The sequence below is a fragment of the Netta rufina genome (assembly GCF_964035555.1).
Source record: "Netta rufina genome assembly, chromosome: 5".
Classification (NCBI taxonomy): domain Eukaryota; kingdom Metazoa; phylum Chordata; class Aves; order Anseriformes; family Anatidae; genus Netta; species Netta rufina.
The window spans coordinates 8,780,427-8,801,452 of record NC_140128.1 but is presented as its reverse complement, the minus strand read 5'-3'; the positions used below and the strand labels follow the sequence as shown (position 1 = coordinate 8,801,452).

The window sequence follows — 21,026 nt, the reverse complement described above, 5'->3', positions numbered from 1 at the left end:
CTCTTCTTTCCAGCTTTTGGCAAGAACTTGTGATAGTATCTATACTGTCATGTTGAAAAGCAAGCAATTAGTTTAACAACTTTTAATGTAAAATACAGTTTATAGTTAATGTTCTTGTTTATTCTTTTTGTAATTAACATCTGAAAGTCTATTCTAAAGAAAAAAAAATAGAAAAACTAAAACAAATTTGCCTAGCTTAGTTATGACATTTTATGCTGAGATTTCCAGCATTGCGTGTTATGTTAAAATAACTCAATAATACAATCGAGAGTGCTTTTTGCATTAAAAAAAGGAATTGATGGTTATTCAGAACACAAATTATGGATACATGTTCTTTTTCAGTGACTGATGTCAATGCTGCAAACACTCGAATCATGTTTTATTTCTGTAGTGACATGATGCTTATTAAGACTCTTACTAGTATTGAACCAGCTGCAGAGTTGCAGCAAAATGTTGGAAGTTCCCGGTGTTCGATTATATGCTCTGAAGAGCAGAGTAGGTGCCTTCTGTAATCAATGGATTGTATGAAATTGGTATATTTATACAAGGTTTTTAAACTCATTATTTTTGCCAGTGGAGAATGACAGAAGTTTTCTCAGCATCTGTATTGTTTTGATTGCTGTATTAATGTAGTAAAGAGTATTAAAGTAAATGGTAAGTCATACTATTCTCACTAGGAATTTGAACTCATATTTGTGGTAGGAAATTAATCTGGTTTTAATTGCCCATGAGTTTGAAGTATGTTCCTTTTTGTAAAGCTGATATCACATAAATATAAATCAGTAACTGCCTGTTCTTTAATTATGTATTAGAGTATTGTACCTGCATACTAGATGAGAATGGGAGCATCTCAAGTTACGTTGTATTGGAGGTCATTAAATCTTCTCTGCTCTATGAAGTTTAGTAGCACTGCATTTCTAATTACTTGAAAAATGTACTATGTTTGTGCTGCTTGTTGTAGCTGTGTTCAGCTACAGAAAGACAACTCTAGCTTTGTAAGCAACTCCATAGGGATTTTGAAAGTATGGAATGCAATTGCCATAAAATATACATAAAATTACAAGTGTTTTTAAGAGCCCATCATTGCAAAAAATTGAGATGTCTTAATACAAAATCAAACATTATAATAACTTAAGAATATTTTTGTAGTTCATAAATACACATCTGAGTTCTATTCTGGTTCCAAAAAAAATATTGTATTGCTATCATGAAAAGATCACTAATGCAACCAGCATTCAATCACAAATCAGCTGGCATTTTCTGTTCTTCCATTGTCACTTCCAACTTCCCTTTTCTCTCTTCAGGCAGATTATTTCTGCTAAAAGTGCTGTAAAATTTGTTGCAATTCTACAAGATGTTTTCAGAAAATATCCTTTACCGTGGTTAGGTTGCCAGTTGTAAGTCTTACACAAAAACTCACTGCTGTTTAGTGGTGACAGCTAAATGATGAACTTTATTAGCACTCTTGCTACCGTGCTGCAAGTATGGCTGTGATATAAAGTAGTAATTTGAGGCAGCACAGTTTCCTCTTTCTGAAAGCAGTGTAAGTAATGCTGATAGTTGAATTGACAGAATATGACTTCTGATGATATTTTAATTCTCTACTCAGATATCTATTTGTGGATAATGGTAGATCTTCAAATGACCAAAACATGGTGTGGTTGACCAACATGGTACAAAAATGATGTGCAGAAACAGTTTATCATAATGGCATAACAAAACTTCTACTAAGTCACAATATTAGCAGACATAATTAGCATAGTGCAAAGATGCAGAGCATCACATACTGTCTGGAGTTACCAGCACTCCTGTGCCTCTTAGGGCATGCCAGTCTGCAACACCTTGTTATTGCTAGAGCCTGTCCCTGGACAATGCAACCTCTGCAGTGGTATGTGCATCTTGGTAGAACATCTCTTGTCATACCATTTCGTCCACCTCCTTGCATGATCTCAAGTGGGCAGCATGAACTCATTTTTCAACAAGTCTGTAAGGGGAGCAAATGCTGCTTGCTCCCCTTATGCAAAACCTGCTGTAGGTTAACGTGAGCTGGCATGGTGAGGCTCAAACACTGCATCTAATGATCCCTTCAAATCATCAACACAGCTACAAGGAGAGAGGCATCTACCATTAGAGGCCACCTTGGGCACCTCTGTGTGCTGTATCCCAGTCTGGCGTAGTACAGAACAGTACGTATCCTGTGCAGGCAAGAAGTCTACAGGTGTGACCTTTTCAAGGAAATACTGATCCTAAAGCTGGAACCCATGCTCACTAACAACAAAAAGAAAGCTGGTAATGTGTCATGCTTTATTGCACGTGCCCCAAATCCACGGTTCTAGAGCACTGCTCTGCTAAAAATGAAGGACACAGGTGTTGTTGTTAAGGTGCCCATGGAGTAAGAAGTATGATGAATAGTTTGAATTTGCTGGGCAAACTGTGTAATTTTTTAACAAGAGAAGAAAAATAGCCACGGAGTATATAATGTTTCATTTGCAAGTCAGCTGAGCTTCACTGTCCTGAGGACCAGAATTAATCGTGACTCATATTGATTTCCTTTTCCCCAATTCCATCATGTGTGTGCATTTTAAAAATTAAAAACACCCTAAGGAGTTTGAAGTTTACGCACATGAAATCATTGGAAATGGGAAAATGAAAGCATCAAGGTGGCAGGACAAACAATATAGTCTTTCCAGAATGCATACTCTGACTAAGACTCATGATAGGTTTGTTCAGAGTGTTTCAATGTGCTTTGCATGTTTGCAGTTTAGATGCTTTCCTAATACCACAGTACAGTGGATTTCTCTGGACTATGGGACACAGGTGTTTTGTTTTTAAGCTTTTCTTATCAAATGGACTTTTAGTGATATACTTTGTAGAAAACAGCGCTTCATGGAGTTGGGGGCTAACCATCCTTAGGAGATTGCAAATGCTATGTTACCTAGGGTTTCTGCTTATGTAACATAAAGCTTTTAGTACTGAGTTTCAGAAACCTGATTTTAATATCCTCAGATAGAAGCTACAACAGATGAAATTAAGCAATAGTTCATAGAGGGAGAGCAGAGAACTTTCTGAGTTAGTTATTGACAAAATAGTTAATGAGCTTATTGCATGAATAATGTTAAAAATGAATGGGAGATTATGCTCAGATCACTGCCTTTTGAATTCTTCTTACAGAAAATAACATGCATTTGAAATGGATTTGAAAAGGTATAATTTCTTTTGAAATACCCATTACTTAATCAGTAGGGAATAGTACATGAATTAATACTGAATGAAATACTGATGAAAATAAAAAACGCTTTCTTTGTTAGTGTAGTTGAATTGGTAGCTGTGTACAATTCATGATCTCATATTTACACTTCCACCTAAGATGAGTGAATAAATACTTCATTTTTCAATATACTCTTTTTTTTTTTTTCCTGATAATAGTATGGTGTGTTTTTTTGACATTTATCGCTGTAGTACCATCAAGTTGAGTATGTGTTTACGTTAAGCTACTTTGATATAATGGTATAATTTAATAGACGGACTGTTACCAATGCTTATTATTTTTTAGTGTTACAAAGCTACATACCTATTATCTATTTATAGGAGATATCTGTGAGATTTCTACATGCTGCATGTTTTTAAGCATGTTACTCCAAACGGAGTTGTAAATTGAGTCCTGCCATGAACTTCAGTTGACAGGAAAGAGACCCCGTCTGTCTTTCAGACGAAAAGTGATCCATCTTCCATTAGTCTCTTTTAAATAGATTGTTTGTTACCATAATAAGATGTTCCAAAGTCAACACCGACATTTCGGATTGTTTCGTGTAACTGAGCTGGTGTAAGTGACTTTACCTATGTGTGATGGGTAGATGTGCAAGAGCACTGCTATTGATAGTTCTTTTTTCCTGTTTGTACATGTCAATCTTAATAAGTTTTTAAAGAAACATGTTTTGTTTTAATTCATATTTTCATAGTGAATTAAGGGAAGTAGGTCAAAGTTCATTTGAGCAATATTTTCTTATTTCTTTCACGTGTTGATCTTCAGAACTTTTTCAGACATAATTGTAACAATAAATTAAAATGCCAAAAGCTACTTGCGATAAACTCTATATGAAGAGATTTGGAATTCCTTCTTCATTCTCAATTACAATCTTATACCTCAATAGTGCCTTTTAAATTATTCAAAATTAAAGTTTAGCTTCCTGGTGTTTATTACAATTTTTTAGACTGTTGTTCAGAATGTGTATTAGGAAAAGACAGTCCTAAATTTCATTTTGCTTTTCCATTATATTTGCTCGTAAACACAATCTATCAAAACTACTCAAAAAGATGTTGACATCCAGCTTCAAACTTGATGAGTTGCAGAGCAAAGATTTTCTGCATATACCTCAAATAACATTTTTTAAGTTTCATGTTCAAAGTTTTGTTGTACTTCACAGAAAATAAGTTCTTTGATAGATGTCACAGCCCACATGGGAAAGAAGATGACATGATGATTGTCTGCTTTAGTATAAAAAAAAAACAACACAGATATTTAGTGGTTTAAAGGTAGGTGCTGTAAAAATGTTGAATACGTGATAAATGTTTAGGAGAGGTGTTTCCTTCTGTAATGTTAAAAAAAAAAAAAATCAGTACAAAAGAGAATATGAAAACATGGCTGGCTTGCCTTTTGAGTTACTGCAGTCAGCGTATCAAAACAAATTTTTAAACGTGGTTGTTTACTGACATAAGTTCATTCAATATTAATGGTTTGTGGAAATCTTTATGATAGACCTGTGTTGTATGTGTTTAGGTGGTGACATGGAGAAAGAGTAGGAGAATTGTACTGATTACGTTCTCCTGTTGATGAACAGTTTCAGCAGCCATTAAGATTCAGAACAGACACTGCTGTGAGAGAGAAAATAAAACTTTTTTATCCTTCTTCTAAAATGCCTTGCTGCATGGAACAGATTTTTTCCCCTTTCAATGGGTTTCTTACAAAAACATCTGAATTTGAGCATAATGTGTCAGAGTAATTATATTTTTTGTTGATTAAAAATCACATTCTGTAACAAATATGTGGTTCTGACAGTGTGGGAATACTTTGAATTGTGTTGGCCCCAGAAACAGCTCAACTATTACCTATGAAACTAACTCCTTGCCATGCTAAGGCACTCCATGATACTGCTTTGGCTGCATGAATTAATTCTCTCTATACAATGTAGAATATATATATGTACACAGTAAAGAGTGGGCATGTTCATGGGAGAAAACTGTTAACTTCAATTTTTGGAGATGATTGTAAATTAATTTGGATAGAATGGATTAATTGTTCTTTATTGACTGGGAGGGCTAGTTTTATCGCTACTGTGATAATTTTACATAAAATTATTTAACTCTATCTTTTCAGTAGTTCATTGCTGTATGTACATGTTTCTAGGAAATGGTGTTAGCTAGATGGGAAAGTCATAATATATTTCCGTTCCTGGAATTACCGTGCAGTATTTTTCTGCATGTTGTAACATGAGAGGTTGATTTCAGTTAGGATAGGTTTTACATATTTTCTGAATACATTTTTGTTTCTTGATCCAGTTGGACAGTTGCCTTGAAATTAAGGCACTTGAACATACCCATAAATTACTGGTTTTTGAAGGTGCATGGTAATTGCGTGTTGCATAGCAGAAATCATACAGAAATGAACTAGAATTAAACAAAAACCTCAACAATTTACAAGTGATGATTTTTTTTATTGTATCTCAAAGAATGTGTCAATAGCTTTCTAAAAAGGTCTGAGTGAAGTGTTTGCTCCTTAATTTCAGTAAGTACATGTATTACAGATTTGAAAGGAAGAGAGCCTTTTCTCCCATGTTCTGAAATACTGACCAGCTGCATTTTGCATTTGAAAATGTATGCCCATTCACTGAAGTTTTAATTGGTCTTTAATTAACAATCAGAAAATGATTTAGAATTGGATTAGCTGTATGTGTTTGTTCTCATCAGCTAATACTTGGAAGAAGGCTTGGAAGAAGGAAGCTACAAAGCAGAATAGTTTTAAGATGAATGTGTTTAAGTTGTTTCATTAAACAGTGTAATTTTTTAAATGGTACTTAATCCTGTTATTAGAGAGGTACATTTATGTGTGAGCTTGCTCCAGCTGCCCTGTTGCAATCAGGACAGATACTTTCACAGTCAGAGGTTCCCATTCATTCTCTGTGCCAGCCTTACGACTTCTTCTAATTCTGTGTAAGTAGAGACTGGATATAGAGTGAGCTGTCATTTTGGGAAAGCTGCTTTCTAAAAGCAACATTTGCCACAGGATCCTGGCAGAAGCCCACTGAGGATTTTGCATTCTCTCAGTCCAGCCTGCTGCAATAGAACTTGTATCTCTATGATGGGTCTCCATCCTTTTCCCCAGAATGACTAAGTTCTGCTGTAGTTTCACAGAATCCTTCCTTTTAGAGGCTTGGAAGGGAATACAGTAAAGTTTAGATATATATTTTTCTTCCTTTTAGCATAATTTTGTAGATTTGTATTTCTGAATCATTTTCTTTCTGTGTTTATTGCAACTGCAGGTTCAACAAGTTTGCTATTAACAAACATCAGAACTGAGAAGCAATTCTCAATTTTGAGCTGGATTTGTTGAGGTGTATTTTGAACTTAGTGGAAGGGAAGGAAAAGCTTAAGGAACTGAGAAAAGCATCTTCCTTGTCCCACTGTGTTCTTTACAACTGGTGCCCAAACAGTTGTCTGTATGCTTTATATCAAGAAGCATTTACTCCCGAGATTACTTTTAATATATTAATCATATTTTCACAGTGATTAGTTTTAAAAAATGTAATGAAAGCATAAAATAGATCAGCTATTCCTTGAAAAAAAACAAAAAACAAAAAACAAAAAACTGCTAAAACAAGACATACCTGTAGATTTCTTTCTCATTGCTCCTCACTTCTTTCTCCTTACATGTATATGAAATAGTTCTTGTATTCTGACAGTGTATTGAAATTGTAAGCTGTGGAAAACTCAAGATGTTTGAACAAGAGGTCAGATATATTTGTACTTCAATGTACTTAGGTTTGATATTTGAAAAATAAAGCAGAGTGGAAAACAAGTTGTGTTGTGGCAATGAACGATTTCTATTGTGAATAACAGGGAAATTCAGAAAACTACAGGTTTAGAGAACATGACTCATCATAGAAATACTGGGAGAATGAAGAGGCAAAAATGTCTTGCAATGTGGTGGTTATTTTGTTTATGATATTATTTTTCCTCACCCCCCCCACCCCCCCCCCCCTTCTTTTTTTCATAAAGTGATCGAGTAGATGCAAATAAAAGAAGAGCAGGTACTTACTTAGATACCTACTAACAGTGCCTGCCAATGCAATAATAAATTGAATATTTATTGTTAGGCATAACAAGCATCTCGGTTCAAAATACAGGCATACTAGGAGCTTGACCTTTTTTTCTTATTTAAAAGAAAACACTAGCATTCATTTCAAATATAGAAACTGTATTATTGTGACAAATGCTGGCTTGTCATCCCTCTGGGGAAGATGGGTGGAAGCCGAGAGAGGTGTTGTGACCCAGTCATGACTGGTTTGGAATATACTAGTGAACGGTGGCCTTCGTATCGGACAAATGTCACTGCTCTTGTCAGATAACCATTTGTTCTTGTGAACTTACTTTTGTTATAATAGCCAGTATAACAATATGTCAAGAAAAATTATTGAGATTTTGACATTTGATGTCTCAATTGCATGGAAGACTTCATTCATTTTATTTTTCTTCCTTCACCCTGTTGATACCAGGCATTTTCTTTTTGTCTGACAAGTCAGGTAGCATAGTTTGGATGCTAGAGAGTTATTGTTCTTCTCTTTTTCTTTGCATAGTTTGTTTCAAATAAATCAGTACTCTGGTATTTTTTGTAGTATCTGTTTGTTTCAAGACTGTAAGAAGTGGAGAGAGTGTCCTTTACTTTCAGAACACACATGTTGTATAAGCATTAAAAAGATGCTCATTTGATAACTGTTATTCTTTCTTCTGGATGTAGAGTGAGGGACGGTTATGGCTAGGGGTATGGTCCCAGCTGTGGCAGTAGGAATTGTGGATCTATTTCGCTTCTGTACCTCACACAGGTTACTTTGGTGATTTTTGTTTATTATTTTTGAAGCTTGGTTGTGGGTGCTAAGTCCTACAGCAGACTTGTATCCTTGTTAAACTATTATATTCATATATAACATTGATACGAACCCGTAAAGTATGTATTTCTTCCAAGTTATTTCTTCTTCTGGTCATGTTATAAACTTCTGTTCATCTTGTTTGTTTTCTGTTCTGAAAACAAGTAGTCTTGGCTTACTTTTTTATATATCAGGAAGTATATTCTTCTGTTAGCTTAAAGAGTTGACTTACATGGGATTCTTTTGCCTTCTTTTGGATTACCAGTGAGTAGCATTCTGTGGTATGTGCAATGCAAGTGGCAAAGATGGCATATGGTTCTGTATAGCGATCGTGCACACTAATAACGTAATAGCAGCATGTCTTCCCATGCATGGCCTACCGTTCTTATTGACATGATAGCTTTCTTCACTATCTTCCAAGTGATATGTGGAAGCTGTGTTTGAGTTTTAAGAGCATTTAATTTGTGAGGAGGATACTACAACATGTGCTCTGAATTGTTCTAGGGAGACCTCATAGCAGCCTTCCGGTACCTCAAGGAGGCCTACAGGAAGCTGGGGAGGGACTCAGGGAGTGCAGCGACAGGACAAGGGGAATGGCTTTACTATAAGAAGGTAGGTTTAGTTGAGGTATAAGGAAGAAATTCTTTCTGTGAGGGCGGTGAGGCTTTGGAACAGGTTGCCCAGAGAAGCTGTGGATGCCTGTAGTGGGTTTACGTGGCAAGGTTTTGGTAGCAGGGGGCCATAGAGGTGGTTTCTGTGAGAAAGATCTAGAAGCTGCCCCATGTTTGGGAAGGGCCCCATTGTTTTCCAGAGCCGAGCCAATAAGCGATGTTGTTTTGCGCCTCTGTGAGAGCATATTTAAGACAGGGAAAAAAACGCTGCGACACACAGCAGCCGGGAGAGTCAAGGGAGTGAGAAACAGCCTTGCAGGTGCCAAGGTCAGTGTAGAGGGAGGGGGAGAGGTGCTCCAGGCGCCGGAGCAGAAGTCCCCTGCGGCCTGTGGTGAGGCCCATGGTGAAGCAGGATGTCCCCCTGCAGCCCATGGAGTACCACGGTGGAGCAGGGTTCCACGCTGCAGCCCGTGGAGGAGACCATGGTGGAGCAGGTGACCTGGCAGGAGCTGCTGCCTGTGGGGGAGCCAGGTTGGAGCAGTTTTCTCCTGAGGGATGGACCCCATGGTACGGACCCATATCTGGAGCAGTTCTGGAAGAGCTGCTGCCTGTGGGCAGCCCACGCTGGATCAGTTCATCAAGGACTGCATCCCGTGGGTGGGACCCCACAGCACAGGGGACGAGAGTGACCGAGAAGGAGCGGCAGAGAAGTGCTGTAGACTGACCCTAACCCCCATTCCCCCATTCCCCTGCGCCGCTCGGGGGGAGGAGGTGGAAGAGGGTGGATGGGGGGGGAAGGTGCTTCTATCTTCTTATGCTGAGTCTGTTTTACCCGTTACAATAATTATTGCGTGATTTTTTCGTCCTTATCTCAACCCTTGAGCCCTTTTCACATATTTTCTCCCCATTCCTCTTTGAGGTGGGGGAGTGAGAGAGGGGCTGTGGTGGAGCTCGGCTGCCCACTCGAGCGGAACCACGACAATGCCCCATCCCTGGAAGTGTTCAAGGCCAGGTTGGATGGGGCTTTGAGCAACCTGGTCTGATGAGAGGTGTCCCTGCCCATGGGGGTTGGAACCAAGTGGTCTTTAAGGTCCCTCCCAACCCAAAGCGTTCTAAGTTTGAAATGTTCTGCTAAGCACCTTATCCAGCTCTATCTGAATAGCTGCCACTTAAGGAAAAATTACTTCAGACAACAGTGAAAAGTGCCAACGATATGATATAAGAATACCAGAGAGAAGTAAATGTACAATCATCCCTTCTGTGAGTATGTTGGTCTTCAGAGAAAGTGCAGAACAGTGCTGGAGGAAAAAACCTGCATTTTCCGAGGAAGGTGGATTTGAGATTGGAATTTTATTATCGGTGATCTTGGCATTAAGATGTTTAAGTAATAACACTTGCTGATGGCAGAGAGGATGGTCCTTGTCATTAGGCGGCAGAGATTTTTAGATTAAAATAAGTGGATAAACAGGGCTGGAGGGTTAAAGAAAAAAAAAAGCAGTGCAAGATCATTCTTTTGGGAATAACGGGCTTTCAGTTTTTAGAAGAAACTCATCTGTTGGAAACAGTAATGGAGAAGGCCCTATGTGTACCAGTTAATTGTAGCTTTTTCCTGTGGTATCTACACGTCAAGTGACAAGGTGAGAGTTTGGGCTGAAAGGCAAATGGCTGGTGTGCCATGTCGGTGAAAAAGAGAGATCAACAATGAAGAGCTCATACCTGGGATAGAAGACTGCTTGACATAGTACTTCCTGTACGATATTTCAACTCATCTTGGATATTTTGTACCATTTGTCCAAATCCCTTTGAGATCATTTCAGTGTTGGAAGAAAAAGAAAAACAAAACAAAACATTTTTTGAAAGATCAGCATCAACATGAACTGCCTGAAAGAATTAAAGTTAGTAGCAGTAAATACAAATTATACATCTAAAGGAGCAGATGACTTTTAGAACATTACAAAGCTCTTTCCCTTAAAAAAAAAACATAAAACAGACTAAAAGTTACAAGCTTTCTCACTAGTTCCAGTATTTTACATATTCTTAGGGGAACTCATGTAGTTTCAATTTATGAATGTCATGTTTGAGTTTGGATTTCCTAATATTTTTCCAGTCTCTTTTTGTTGCACAGTAAAAGAAAAGTAGTTGGAAAGGCTATCAGATGTAATGGAGTACATTTTATTAGAATCGGCACATAATCAGAAGCACAATTGCAGATTACATCAGTCATAGGAAAATGAAGTGCTTAAAAGATATTTATTAGGAGATAGCTTGTCAGTGAAAAGTTTTTGTATGGAGAATAAGGAAGATGAACTTCTTGTATTTATGTAGCTATCCAAGAGCGAGCTAGCTAGTTGTAAAATGAGGGCTATAAAGTTTTTGTTTGTTGTTATGTGTGTGTCATGAAGGAGCCGAATGGTTTCTAAAATGTACAGTCACAAACTGATTATAAAATTCCCAAGGGGAACTCTGATGGGGCTATCATAACTTAACAATGGAATGGTGAGTCACTGCTGGAGGAATTCATGTAATAATCTTTTCTGGTATTTATAGGACCATGAGGATAAAATGTCATTTAATTTTATTTGATTAAAAACTACTAGGTGAGAAAGGAGAAGAAAAAAAATGAAGCATTTTTCTTCTGTCTCAGGCATGAAAGATGACTGGAATATATTTAAAAAAATAATTATCAAGCAATATACTATAGTGATTAAAATCTGATCAATGCTTCAAAATATTTGTGTTACTAGTAAAATTAATTTATTTGATTATTTAATGTGATTTATTTGTAGTTTTAGTTTCTAGATGCAAAATGTTGCTTTTGAGTGGAACAACTAGACTGAGGCATCTTCGTGAGTTCTAGCTTGCCAGTGTAGGCATATATATGTCACCGTTCAAAGATTATCCATAGAAAGTTTTTATTTACCTTGAAAAGTTATGCCAAGCTGTACTTAATTTAGCCTTACCTAGGTTTGCTGCGATGCCAAAAATTCTTGAGCCTATTCTATTAATGCTGGTGATGCAGTGTTTTATCTAACATTGTGTATTCTGTCCTGCACTCACTTCACTTGATTCAGAGCTGTTTCCTTTTTTATGTCCTGATCTCAGTTTAAAGATTGTTACTGTTTTCAGCTGTTGCCTCTAAAAGGTTTGTGTTTTGTCTCCCTTTGCTTCCCCCGTCTCTTTTTTTCTTCCTTTTTCCTTGGTTTTGGTTTTGTTTCCATTATTTATTTATTTATTTATTTATTTTCAAGAAAGGGCAGTATAATTTGAGCATGTGTTCATTCGCAGTGAATGCTTGCACGAATTCTTAACTAAAGCTTTCAGATGCTGTCACAATATTGAGAGCTTGTCACTGTGTCGTTGTACAACAGTCCATATCCTCTCTTTTCTTCTCCTTTGCACTGCCAATATTCATTTTCTGTTTCTGTATAAGACCTTCTGTATGGTTCATTAATATTCAGCATGTGTAAAGGGTTTACTGAGCTTAAAGTTAATCAAATTAAAATTAGGGAAAGCAGAGGCAGATATTGCTGAGGAAAGGTGAGATTGTTAAGCAAAATAATAAAGATAAGTATTCTTAATTGACACAAGATCCACAAAATCTTCAAAAATTCCTTTGGGAGAATATTTAAGTTTTCTCAATATATAGTTGCCAAAAATGTCCCTAACTCCAACTTGTCATGCTTTCTGCTATTCAGACTTGATAAAATAATGGACCTTGAGACATTCCAGTGAAAGAAAAGACACAAAGGATCAAACTGATATAATACTTTCTAGGGTTCACCTAAGAACAGTTTGATATTTGGAAAAAGAACAGATGTGCAAACAACAAGCAAACTGGTAAGCCCATCAGTGAAAAGACTATGAAAGAGTATGTTTTCAAACTTCACCTTACTTGTGACTTTGAGTGGAATAAAATTGTTGTTTCAATTTTTTTTTTTAAATTTTTTTATTTTTTAAAGAAGACATAAACATCTACTTGCTTTTATCACTTCCTATGCCTTCCTTGACAGCACTATAATTCCTTTTTAGGAAGGTAATGCTGAGGTTTTCACAGACTCGTGTGGTGAACTTCTAGCTTATGATTTCAAATAAGAGTATTTCTTTTTCTTCTTCTTTTTCTTCTTTTCTTCTTTTTTTTTTTTCTTAACAAAAAGCAAACAAGAAACAACAATAACAACAACAACAAAAAACCCACACTCAATTGAGATGATGTTATTCATGTTGTTTAAACTTATATTTTCCAAGAGGAATTATGATGCAAATTAGGTTGTTTTTGAGTTTTCACCTTGCAGGATTTTCTTTGATATTTCTTTGAATTCATGTTATTTGTTTGCAATTCCCTAAGCTAAATGCAGAGTTAACAACTATACTTCTATATTAATAATTTCCATTTAAGAGGGGTAATAATATTTTGTTAATTAGCTCAATATCCTACTCAATATCCAGTACTGGACTTTACCAAGATCTTACAAGTAACAGTACAGTGCAAAAAACAAAACAAAACAAACAAAAAAAAACATTTCTCTTCCCCTGTAAGAGAAAGAAGAGTTCCCTGAAGCTGATCAATAATGATAAATGATGTTTTTGATAGCTTGGAGTTAATGTATGCAAATATTTTCAAAATCTAGCTGAACTCTTGTATGTAGATATGTATTTAAAAAACAAACAAACAAACAACAAAAAAAAACAACTGCATTTTTCTGTCTGTTTCAGTTTTGTGAATGCTTAAATAGATTGTGGAGACAGTAGGGGCATTACGTTGTTGGCACTGGGTGTTTTGCTCAAAAGGCATGCTACTTTTGCTCTTGCTTCACCGCTTGGTGATAGAATGGCTCGGGTTGGAAGGGACCCTAAAGATCATCCAGTCCCACTCCCCCATAGGCAGGGACGCCACCACTGGATCAGGTTGGTCAGGGCCTCATCTAATCTGGTCTTGAACACCAGGGACAGGGCATCCACAACCTCTCCGGGCAGCCAGATGTAGTCATAGCACATATTTGCACAAGAAAAATTTGTCACATACCACTGGATTTTTTTTTTTTTTTTTGCATGCAAAGACTTTGGAAACTGTGCAAAGGCAGCAGTAATCCTTAGTCACAGCTGATCAGAGAGAGAATTGGGGTCAGACTATTCCTGCACTGGGTGCCAGAGTAACAACTTCAAGAAGTTGTTTGTGACAACTTCTTTGATTGCATCTGGAAAGGAGTGGACTTTGTTAACATTTCTGCATACCATGGTGCTTGCCTTTGGAAGAATAGTTTTGGTGTAATGCAAAGTCAGTGTTGATTACCACACCCTGCACCTGAAATTACTGGGGGTTGCGTGTACATATTATGTTGAAGGGTTTTTTGACTTTTTTTTTGTCTGTGTATTTTTAGTGCTTTAATAGATATATTTTTTAACCTGTTACTCTTATTTGTAATGGAGCAACATTTAAAGACAGATATTGAAGTTCTTATGGCAATAAATTTAGGGATTAAATGATGTGTTTGAGTAACAGAACTGTCTTATACATACTGCTCACAGAAAAAAAATATTATATTCTGTGTCAATTCTTTGGTTTTTCGTATGAATGATGCAATTTAATATTGGTCATTAGTTTCACACATATATATATATACATATATATATATATATACATACACAATTTCATGAATAGTCAATTTTATTGTTATGGGATTTCCATAAAAAGATCAAGGGATTTCCTTAAACAAAGCTTTTCTATATTTTTTCTAAAAACTGTTTCTGGAAAAGCGTTTGTGCTTTTCCTCATTCTGGTCTTCATTGCCTTTGAATTTCCCTTTGTATCCAAAGGGACTTTGTGGTTGAATCTTGTTATGAAAGGATGCAAAATTTCCCTTAAAGGGTTTGGAGTGTGTAATTTTTGTAAATAAGTTTAGTTAACATGAATTCTATGTAATTTAATATGATTTTGCTTGACAAGTAGTTCTTAAAAACTGTTTCATATTCAAAAATAATTTGAGGTGAAAAAATCCATAATTCATAATGGAGGATATGGAGAATCTATTCTAGTTTAGTTTAGTTGCATGGAGTCGGATTTCTGCCCCTTTCAGTAGAGGTCAGTTAAATCAACTGAGAGGAGACAGTTATGGGAATTCAGAGATGGAAAAGCCAGGGAAGATGTTTTTATTCTCATTTTTACTTGGGTTAAAATACACTGTTACAAAACGATAAAAATCTTTTTCTTTTCTGAACTCCAGTATGTTTTCCCTAGACTATAGAATTATAGATACTTTCCTAGTAATTTAGAAAGGAAATAAATACATCTGAAGTGGAAGTGCAGTCATACAACCTCTGAATTGCTAAGTGAAGAGCCAGCAATTTCTGTCAACAAAATCGTTCTTGACTTCTAAGTAGTTAAGTAGCAGTGTTGTCAGCCTAAAGGAGTAAAGCATATGGGGCAGCTGCTAAAAAGAGTACTGCTGTTTTACAGATCAAAAAAACTTAAAACACCATTGAATTCTAGTTTGCTTCCTTGTATTTCTCACTTCAGCAGGGTCCGATAGCCCAGCCCACCTTGCTACAGGATGGCTGCAAAAGCGTCCTGGTCAGCCTAGTGGTCAAAGGGACTCTGACTTCAGGAACCTCTCTGGAGTGAGTCTACTGAAACTGTAGGGCAGTCTCCCTTCCTTGCAAATGATTTTCTCCAGATGTCCTCTTCTGTGAGTGTGGCTGAGAGTCAGCCAGTTCTTTGAAGTCATCTTATCTCTGTGTGAGATTTGATGACAGCATCACCCTTCTCAAATATGAGACCAAGTCTCTTGTTGCTGGTTTTCATCAAATTTTGATGGTGGGAATATGAAATTTGTATTTCTCTCTGGGAACTTGGGGCTCTGTGTACCTGTGCATCATTTTGTTTGAGCGCAGTCAAAGTTACAAAAAAAAAAAAAAAAGACTGTGGTATATGATAGCTATTCCTCAGAAGCACAGTAATGGACATTGTTTATCAAAAGGTGTAACTTAAGCCCTCAGAGTATTTCACATCTGACAACTGAAATGTGGTAAGCATTCCTGTCCTACTCTGTTTAGTTAACGCGTGTCATGATGGTAGTCAAGTTAAAGCAGGTTGGGGCTTCAGTGTATTTTGGTAACCTAAATACATAGCCCCGTCCTTGCACAGTGAACCTGAAATCAGTGATACTGCCTTCAAAACTTACATTTTCTGCACTGGTCAGGTCAGTCCCAGTCAGTATATATGTGTGCCTGTGCTGCCATCACACTTTAATCTGTGGTATAAAACTATGGCAGTGTAATTTTTTTTTTATTGATACACAAATCTGTAAGTCCTCTTTTCAGATAGACTTACAAAGCAGATGGTGCTGATTGCTTCCTATAGCCCCATGTCTTACCTAGCTTTATATGCTTCAGTACAAGCAAGTTCAACGAAGCATTGAAATAAATAGCTGGACAGAAGGACTGGAAATAAGTGCAAAGAATATGAAGTTGTAGTTGGTTGTACCAAATTATTGTTCTTCTGTTATAGTTGGAGAGGGGGGTCCCAACCATCCAGAAAGGTTATTTTGAAATGATTTCATATTTTGAGCAGAATTGCAGGTATTTCCAAAAAGACATTTTGGGACTATTGAAAGGTATATTTTCCTCGAGCATATGAGAAAGATGAACAAAAGAAGCTTTAAATCGTCAGTTTATTATGGTTCTATTCTAAGGTAATGGTGTTGTCTTTTGTGTTCCACAGTGTTTCCTTGATATGACATTTGGAGCCGGAGGTCATACAACAGCTCTTCTTGAGAAAGCCAGCGACATTACCGTGTATGCACTAGACAGGGACCCCACAGCTTATAAAATAGCTCAGCAGCTTTCAGAATCTTACCCGTAAGTTGTCTTTCCTTCCTTAAATATGGTTGAGATAAGCTTGACACTTACCGTGTTGTCGTATTATATATACAATATAATATTCTTACAGTTTTAATAGATAGTTTGTAACCCCTTATTGTAGCATAACATTATGTCTGTGTGGTCCAGTTGGATTTATTTATAATGTTTATATACAAGTCTTTGTGAGTTTTTTGGAGTTAAATGCATATTTTGTACTCTGTTAATTTTAAGTGTGGTTCTAGTAGCTCATTTTAAATATAAAATTTATATTTTAAAAGGAATTCATATGCTCTGCTTCCTTTGAGATTATTCTGATGGCAAAATTGTGCAAAAACATATTTCATGATTTTGCTAATAAATATTACACAACAGAGGAGGGAATAATATACTTTAAAATTAATTACTGTTGTAATTTCTATATAGATCACTATGAATATTATTTTTTTTAAATGACATTTCAGTTTTAGGCCTGCTGAATATTGTGTCAATTGTACTACTGACTTCAAAGCTACTAACCAATTTAATACGCTACTGTTTCTGTATAAAGACTTTAGTTCATGCTTCAATTTTCTTGTTAAATAGTGCTTAATTTGCTAAAGGAACATTGACTAAATTCCAATTTTTAGTTCTAGTTATACAAAGGTCTTGTTTCGTTATTTTGTTCAAGAAACAACCCAGTCAGAGCATGCGTGCACTTATGCACAAGTATGCTACATGTAGAGATGAATATACTTTTCAGGAAGTTCTGTTGTTTAAATTTCACCAAGAAATAGAAATATGTAGATACTACATAATATAGAATAATTAATACTTCAGTATAGGGAGAGTAGTAACGGGACTATTTATATCAAAAGAGATTTTTCATAAGGAGAGGGAAATCTTTCCAACAAGGTGAAAAGCGAAAGACATGGATAAAGAAACACATGGTTAGTCATGTTTCCCGGCATGAAAAGGAGTTCAAAGGCAGCAATACTATGTAAGCAATGTTGAAGGTATTTTTTACTTTCTCTTAAGAATGGTTTAACTGTGCCTTCCTTTCTTCATGTGCCATTGTCAGATGCCCAGTGGGAGAAGTTGAAGCATGTGACAAGAAAGCATAGATAGTTTTATCTGACTTTGTAAGACCACTTATATATATTTCTCCAAATTTGCAATTCTTTGTGGGCTGAAGTGACATATAGCTTTTACTTATATATTTGTGGGATTACTCTTCCAACTGTAATTTCTCCATTACAGGAGAATGCTGTTTTTGACAGATTTGTGTGGAGATTATAGGCAAGGAAAAGTCCTTTTTTTTTTTTTTAAAAAAAAAAAAAAAGCCAGCAAATAGATTCCACTGGATGCTATTGAAATTGCAACATTTTCTCTAATAAGCCTCCTTTTTCATTTTGTCACAGAAAAATAAAAGTAAGAATCCAGATTAAAGCTAATACTGTATGTAAAAATTTTCAGATACATCCACACAACATAATACAATATTGAACAGTCCCCTGTCTCTAAATATATGTATTTTTAAAGTGTTCTATGCGAACCTGATGTGAAGGAAGTGTATTTTCCAGATAGATGAAGAGATTTTTCACATGTTGGATGTTTTTCTGCCAATGTCTGTCTGGCGTCATTAATTCTCTACCTGCAAAATGAACTTTACTTGATATATTATTACATTTGATATAACTTACTACGGTATAAACAAAGTAGTACTTTAATTTCCTGCTTTTATTCGTACACTCATGTTAAACATACTCAGTCATATAAATGTTATCTACTTTTAGAGATGCAAGTTATCCTTAAAAGGCAGTGGATTCTTAAATGAGTATTAAATTGAATTTGATAGAAAAAAAAATTAATGACTGAAAGATGAATCCATGCTACTTGAATGTGTCTTGTAAGATACAGAGCTGTATTCTTGTTTTCCATCATCTTACATCTTTCCCATTGGAAAGAACAGGTGGGTTGACTTTCAAAAGGTGAATATATCTTTCTTACGATAGCTAATGTTGAAAGTTAAATTAGCCATCTTAAGATAAAGAATGTTCCTATCTGAAATATGTTCTAATTATTAATTTGCTTTCCCTGAGATGTCAGTTACATAAAAAATTAAGAGGGCAGGAGCGGGAATAAGTATACTAGTGACAAATAAGAGTTTTAAGTTAGGGTCTGCTAACAAATCAATTGTAATTGTATTACAAGATTCAGAGCTTTAATTTTTTGGTATTCATTAAATGATGGTTAATCTTTTTTTTTTTTTTTTATTATTATTGTGTATTTTCTGCACTATTTTAGAAATTGATAAAATTCTGATAAGAGGATTAATTCAAGTCTGTGTTGGCACCAAGGGTCAGGGAATTCATCCAAATGAAATCTTTATCTGGTCAGGTTTACTGTCAATTGAGTTCTCTTACTTGGTTTACCAGGCAGACACAAAAATAGTGTTGCTATCATGAAGATGGTAATGGCTGCATGCAGCTGCAAGCTGAGACAAAAGTAGGGCTGTCCCTTTTGTAAGAAGTACAGCCAAAGATATAACTGACTGAAGACCTGCAGCACTGAAGTATGAGCTTCTCCATTGTTTGTCTTATCTACGGTTGTTTTTAGTTTCTGTTTTGGGAGAGGTTATTTGACTTAGTCAAGTGCTTTACTTCCTTTGGAGCTGACAGCACAAGAGGGGAAAAAAAAAAAAAAAGGCTGTTATGCAACTGTAACCAGTAAAATCAGATCTCCAGTATGTCTGAAATTGTGAGTGCAGTGGGCAATTTGAGTTGTGCATCAATTGAATTTTCTGCTGTCATTTTGTTACTACTTCAAATACAGTATCATATTTGTTTGATCTTTTGAGGATGTTAATAAATTCCAACATATCAACTGCATGATCTATCTTTGGTCTTGTAGCATTTACTATAGTCCATCCTACTTAAAGAAAAATAAAAACCTTTAATTATAAATATACAGAAATAATTGCTCTTGCTTACTCTGGTTAGGCAATATCGTGAATCTTAGTAAAATTATATAGATTCAACTGTTACTCTCTTTGGGGCTTAATTTTTTAAAAATATCCTATGTCTTATGTCACTGAGTTACAAGATTATTAAAGCTCAAGTTGCAAGAAATATGCCCAGAGAAATGGCTGGAAAACATAATGATAGATAAATTAGGAGATTTTTCTATGTTTGTAACTAATAAATGAAGTCCCCCTTGTACTTTGCTGAAAGCCAGTTGGAGTAATAAGTCACTGAATGAGAACACTGGAAAAATATATTTGATGTTTGTATTTTAAATGTCTCTTTGCTTCTTGGTAGTGATTTTGTCAGAACTAAAATCCAAAGAGGATAGTGTTCCCACTGCAATTCTGGCATTCATTTAGCTTCTCTGTTTATTATTTTTATTTTTTAAAGCATGTAGTGCTGCTTTAATAAGGAGAAAATAGGTCAGGGCCTGTTAGATATTCAGTGTGTGGGTGGGAATCCTTTGACGTGCTTTCTGGGGAAGCCTCTAACTTGGGAATTGCTGCTGAGAATCCAGGAGAACAAGATAAAATTCAGTCGGTAGCAATATATATTACAAGTAAACCCTTTCACACCCACTGAAAGGGAGAGGTTAGAGAGGTGGCTGAAATCTAGCAATTAACCAATATCATTGCAAGCTTTTAGGTATGAGAAACCTACGCAAAGCCTACACAGAAGAGACGATATGCTCTTTGTAATTCTTTGCACGGAATAAGCAATCGTGTCCCATAAGTAGGGATAAATCGTAAAATAAAATAAAAAAAAATCTTATATAATTAAACTGTAATATATTTTACTGTAGTTCTAAAGTAATTTTGAATTGGTGCTTGTGGATTTTGCTTTCAGGGTTACACTAAGTTTACAGATAAAGTGGGATAGCATCATCAACTGTATCTTTGTTCTGGGAAAAATAGAATTGATTTCATTAAGTTCTAGGGAAAATAAAACTTTCTTTAGTTGCAATAAACTTATTTAAGTGCTTGTCAATTGTAACTGAGTCTATAATACATTGTTTTTACAGTTATGTATTATTTTTATAGGTTACTATTTAACTTTGACTGTGGTACATCAGGGGAATACAATTAAGTGTGCAATCAAGGCATATTCATTATAACTATGCCTTAACTGTATATAAGCAAGAAAATGCTATCTATAGCTGTAATTTTTTCTAAAGATTTCTCTATGTATGTCAACATGTGGCTGCCTCTCAAACTCAGGCAATGGAGATAAATGAGTTGTCTGAAGTAGGAGATGGAGAAATGTCATTGAGAGAGCTAAAAAGACCTTTAGATCCCATTGCATTCGAATAGTGCATTTTTGTCATTTAGCTTGTTCCCTAAAAGGTTGGTTTGGATAACACATACATTTCCTTGCAAAGGCACAAGGAATAAAAATTCCTTTTCTTGTTGCTGAAGCTC

The 21,026-nt window shown here is 35.8% G+C and overlaps 1 protein-coding gene across 2 annotated transcripts in view; it reads left to right on the top strand.

Moving 5' to 3' along the window:
• The window catches only part of METTL15 (methyltransferase 15, mitochondrial 12S rRNA N4-cytidine), a 94,216-nt gene that overhangs the window by 24,003 nt on the left and 49,187 nt on the right, over nucleotides 1-21,026 (top strand). For both annotated transcript variants that reach the window (XM_084286956.1, XM_084286957.1), the window contains exon 3: nucleotides 16,467-16,603. In XM_084286956.1, the coding sequence (XP_084143082.1) occupies nucleotides 16,467-16,603 (137 nt within the window). The remainder of the gene's footprint in view (nucleotides 1-16,466; nucleotides 16,604-21,026) is intronic.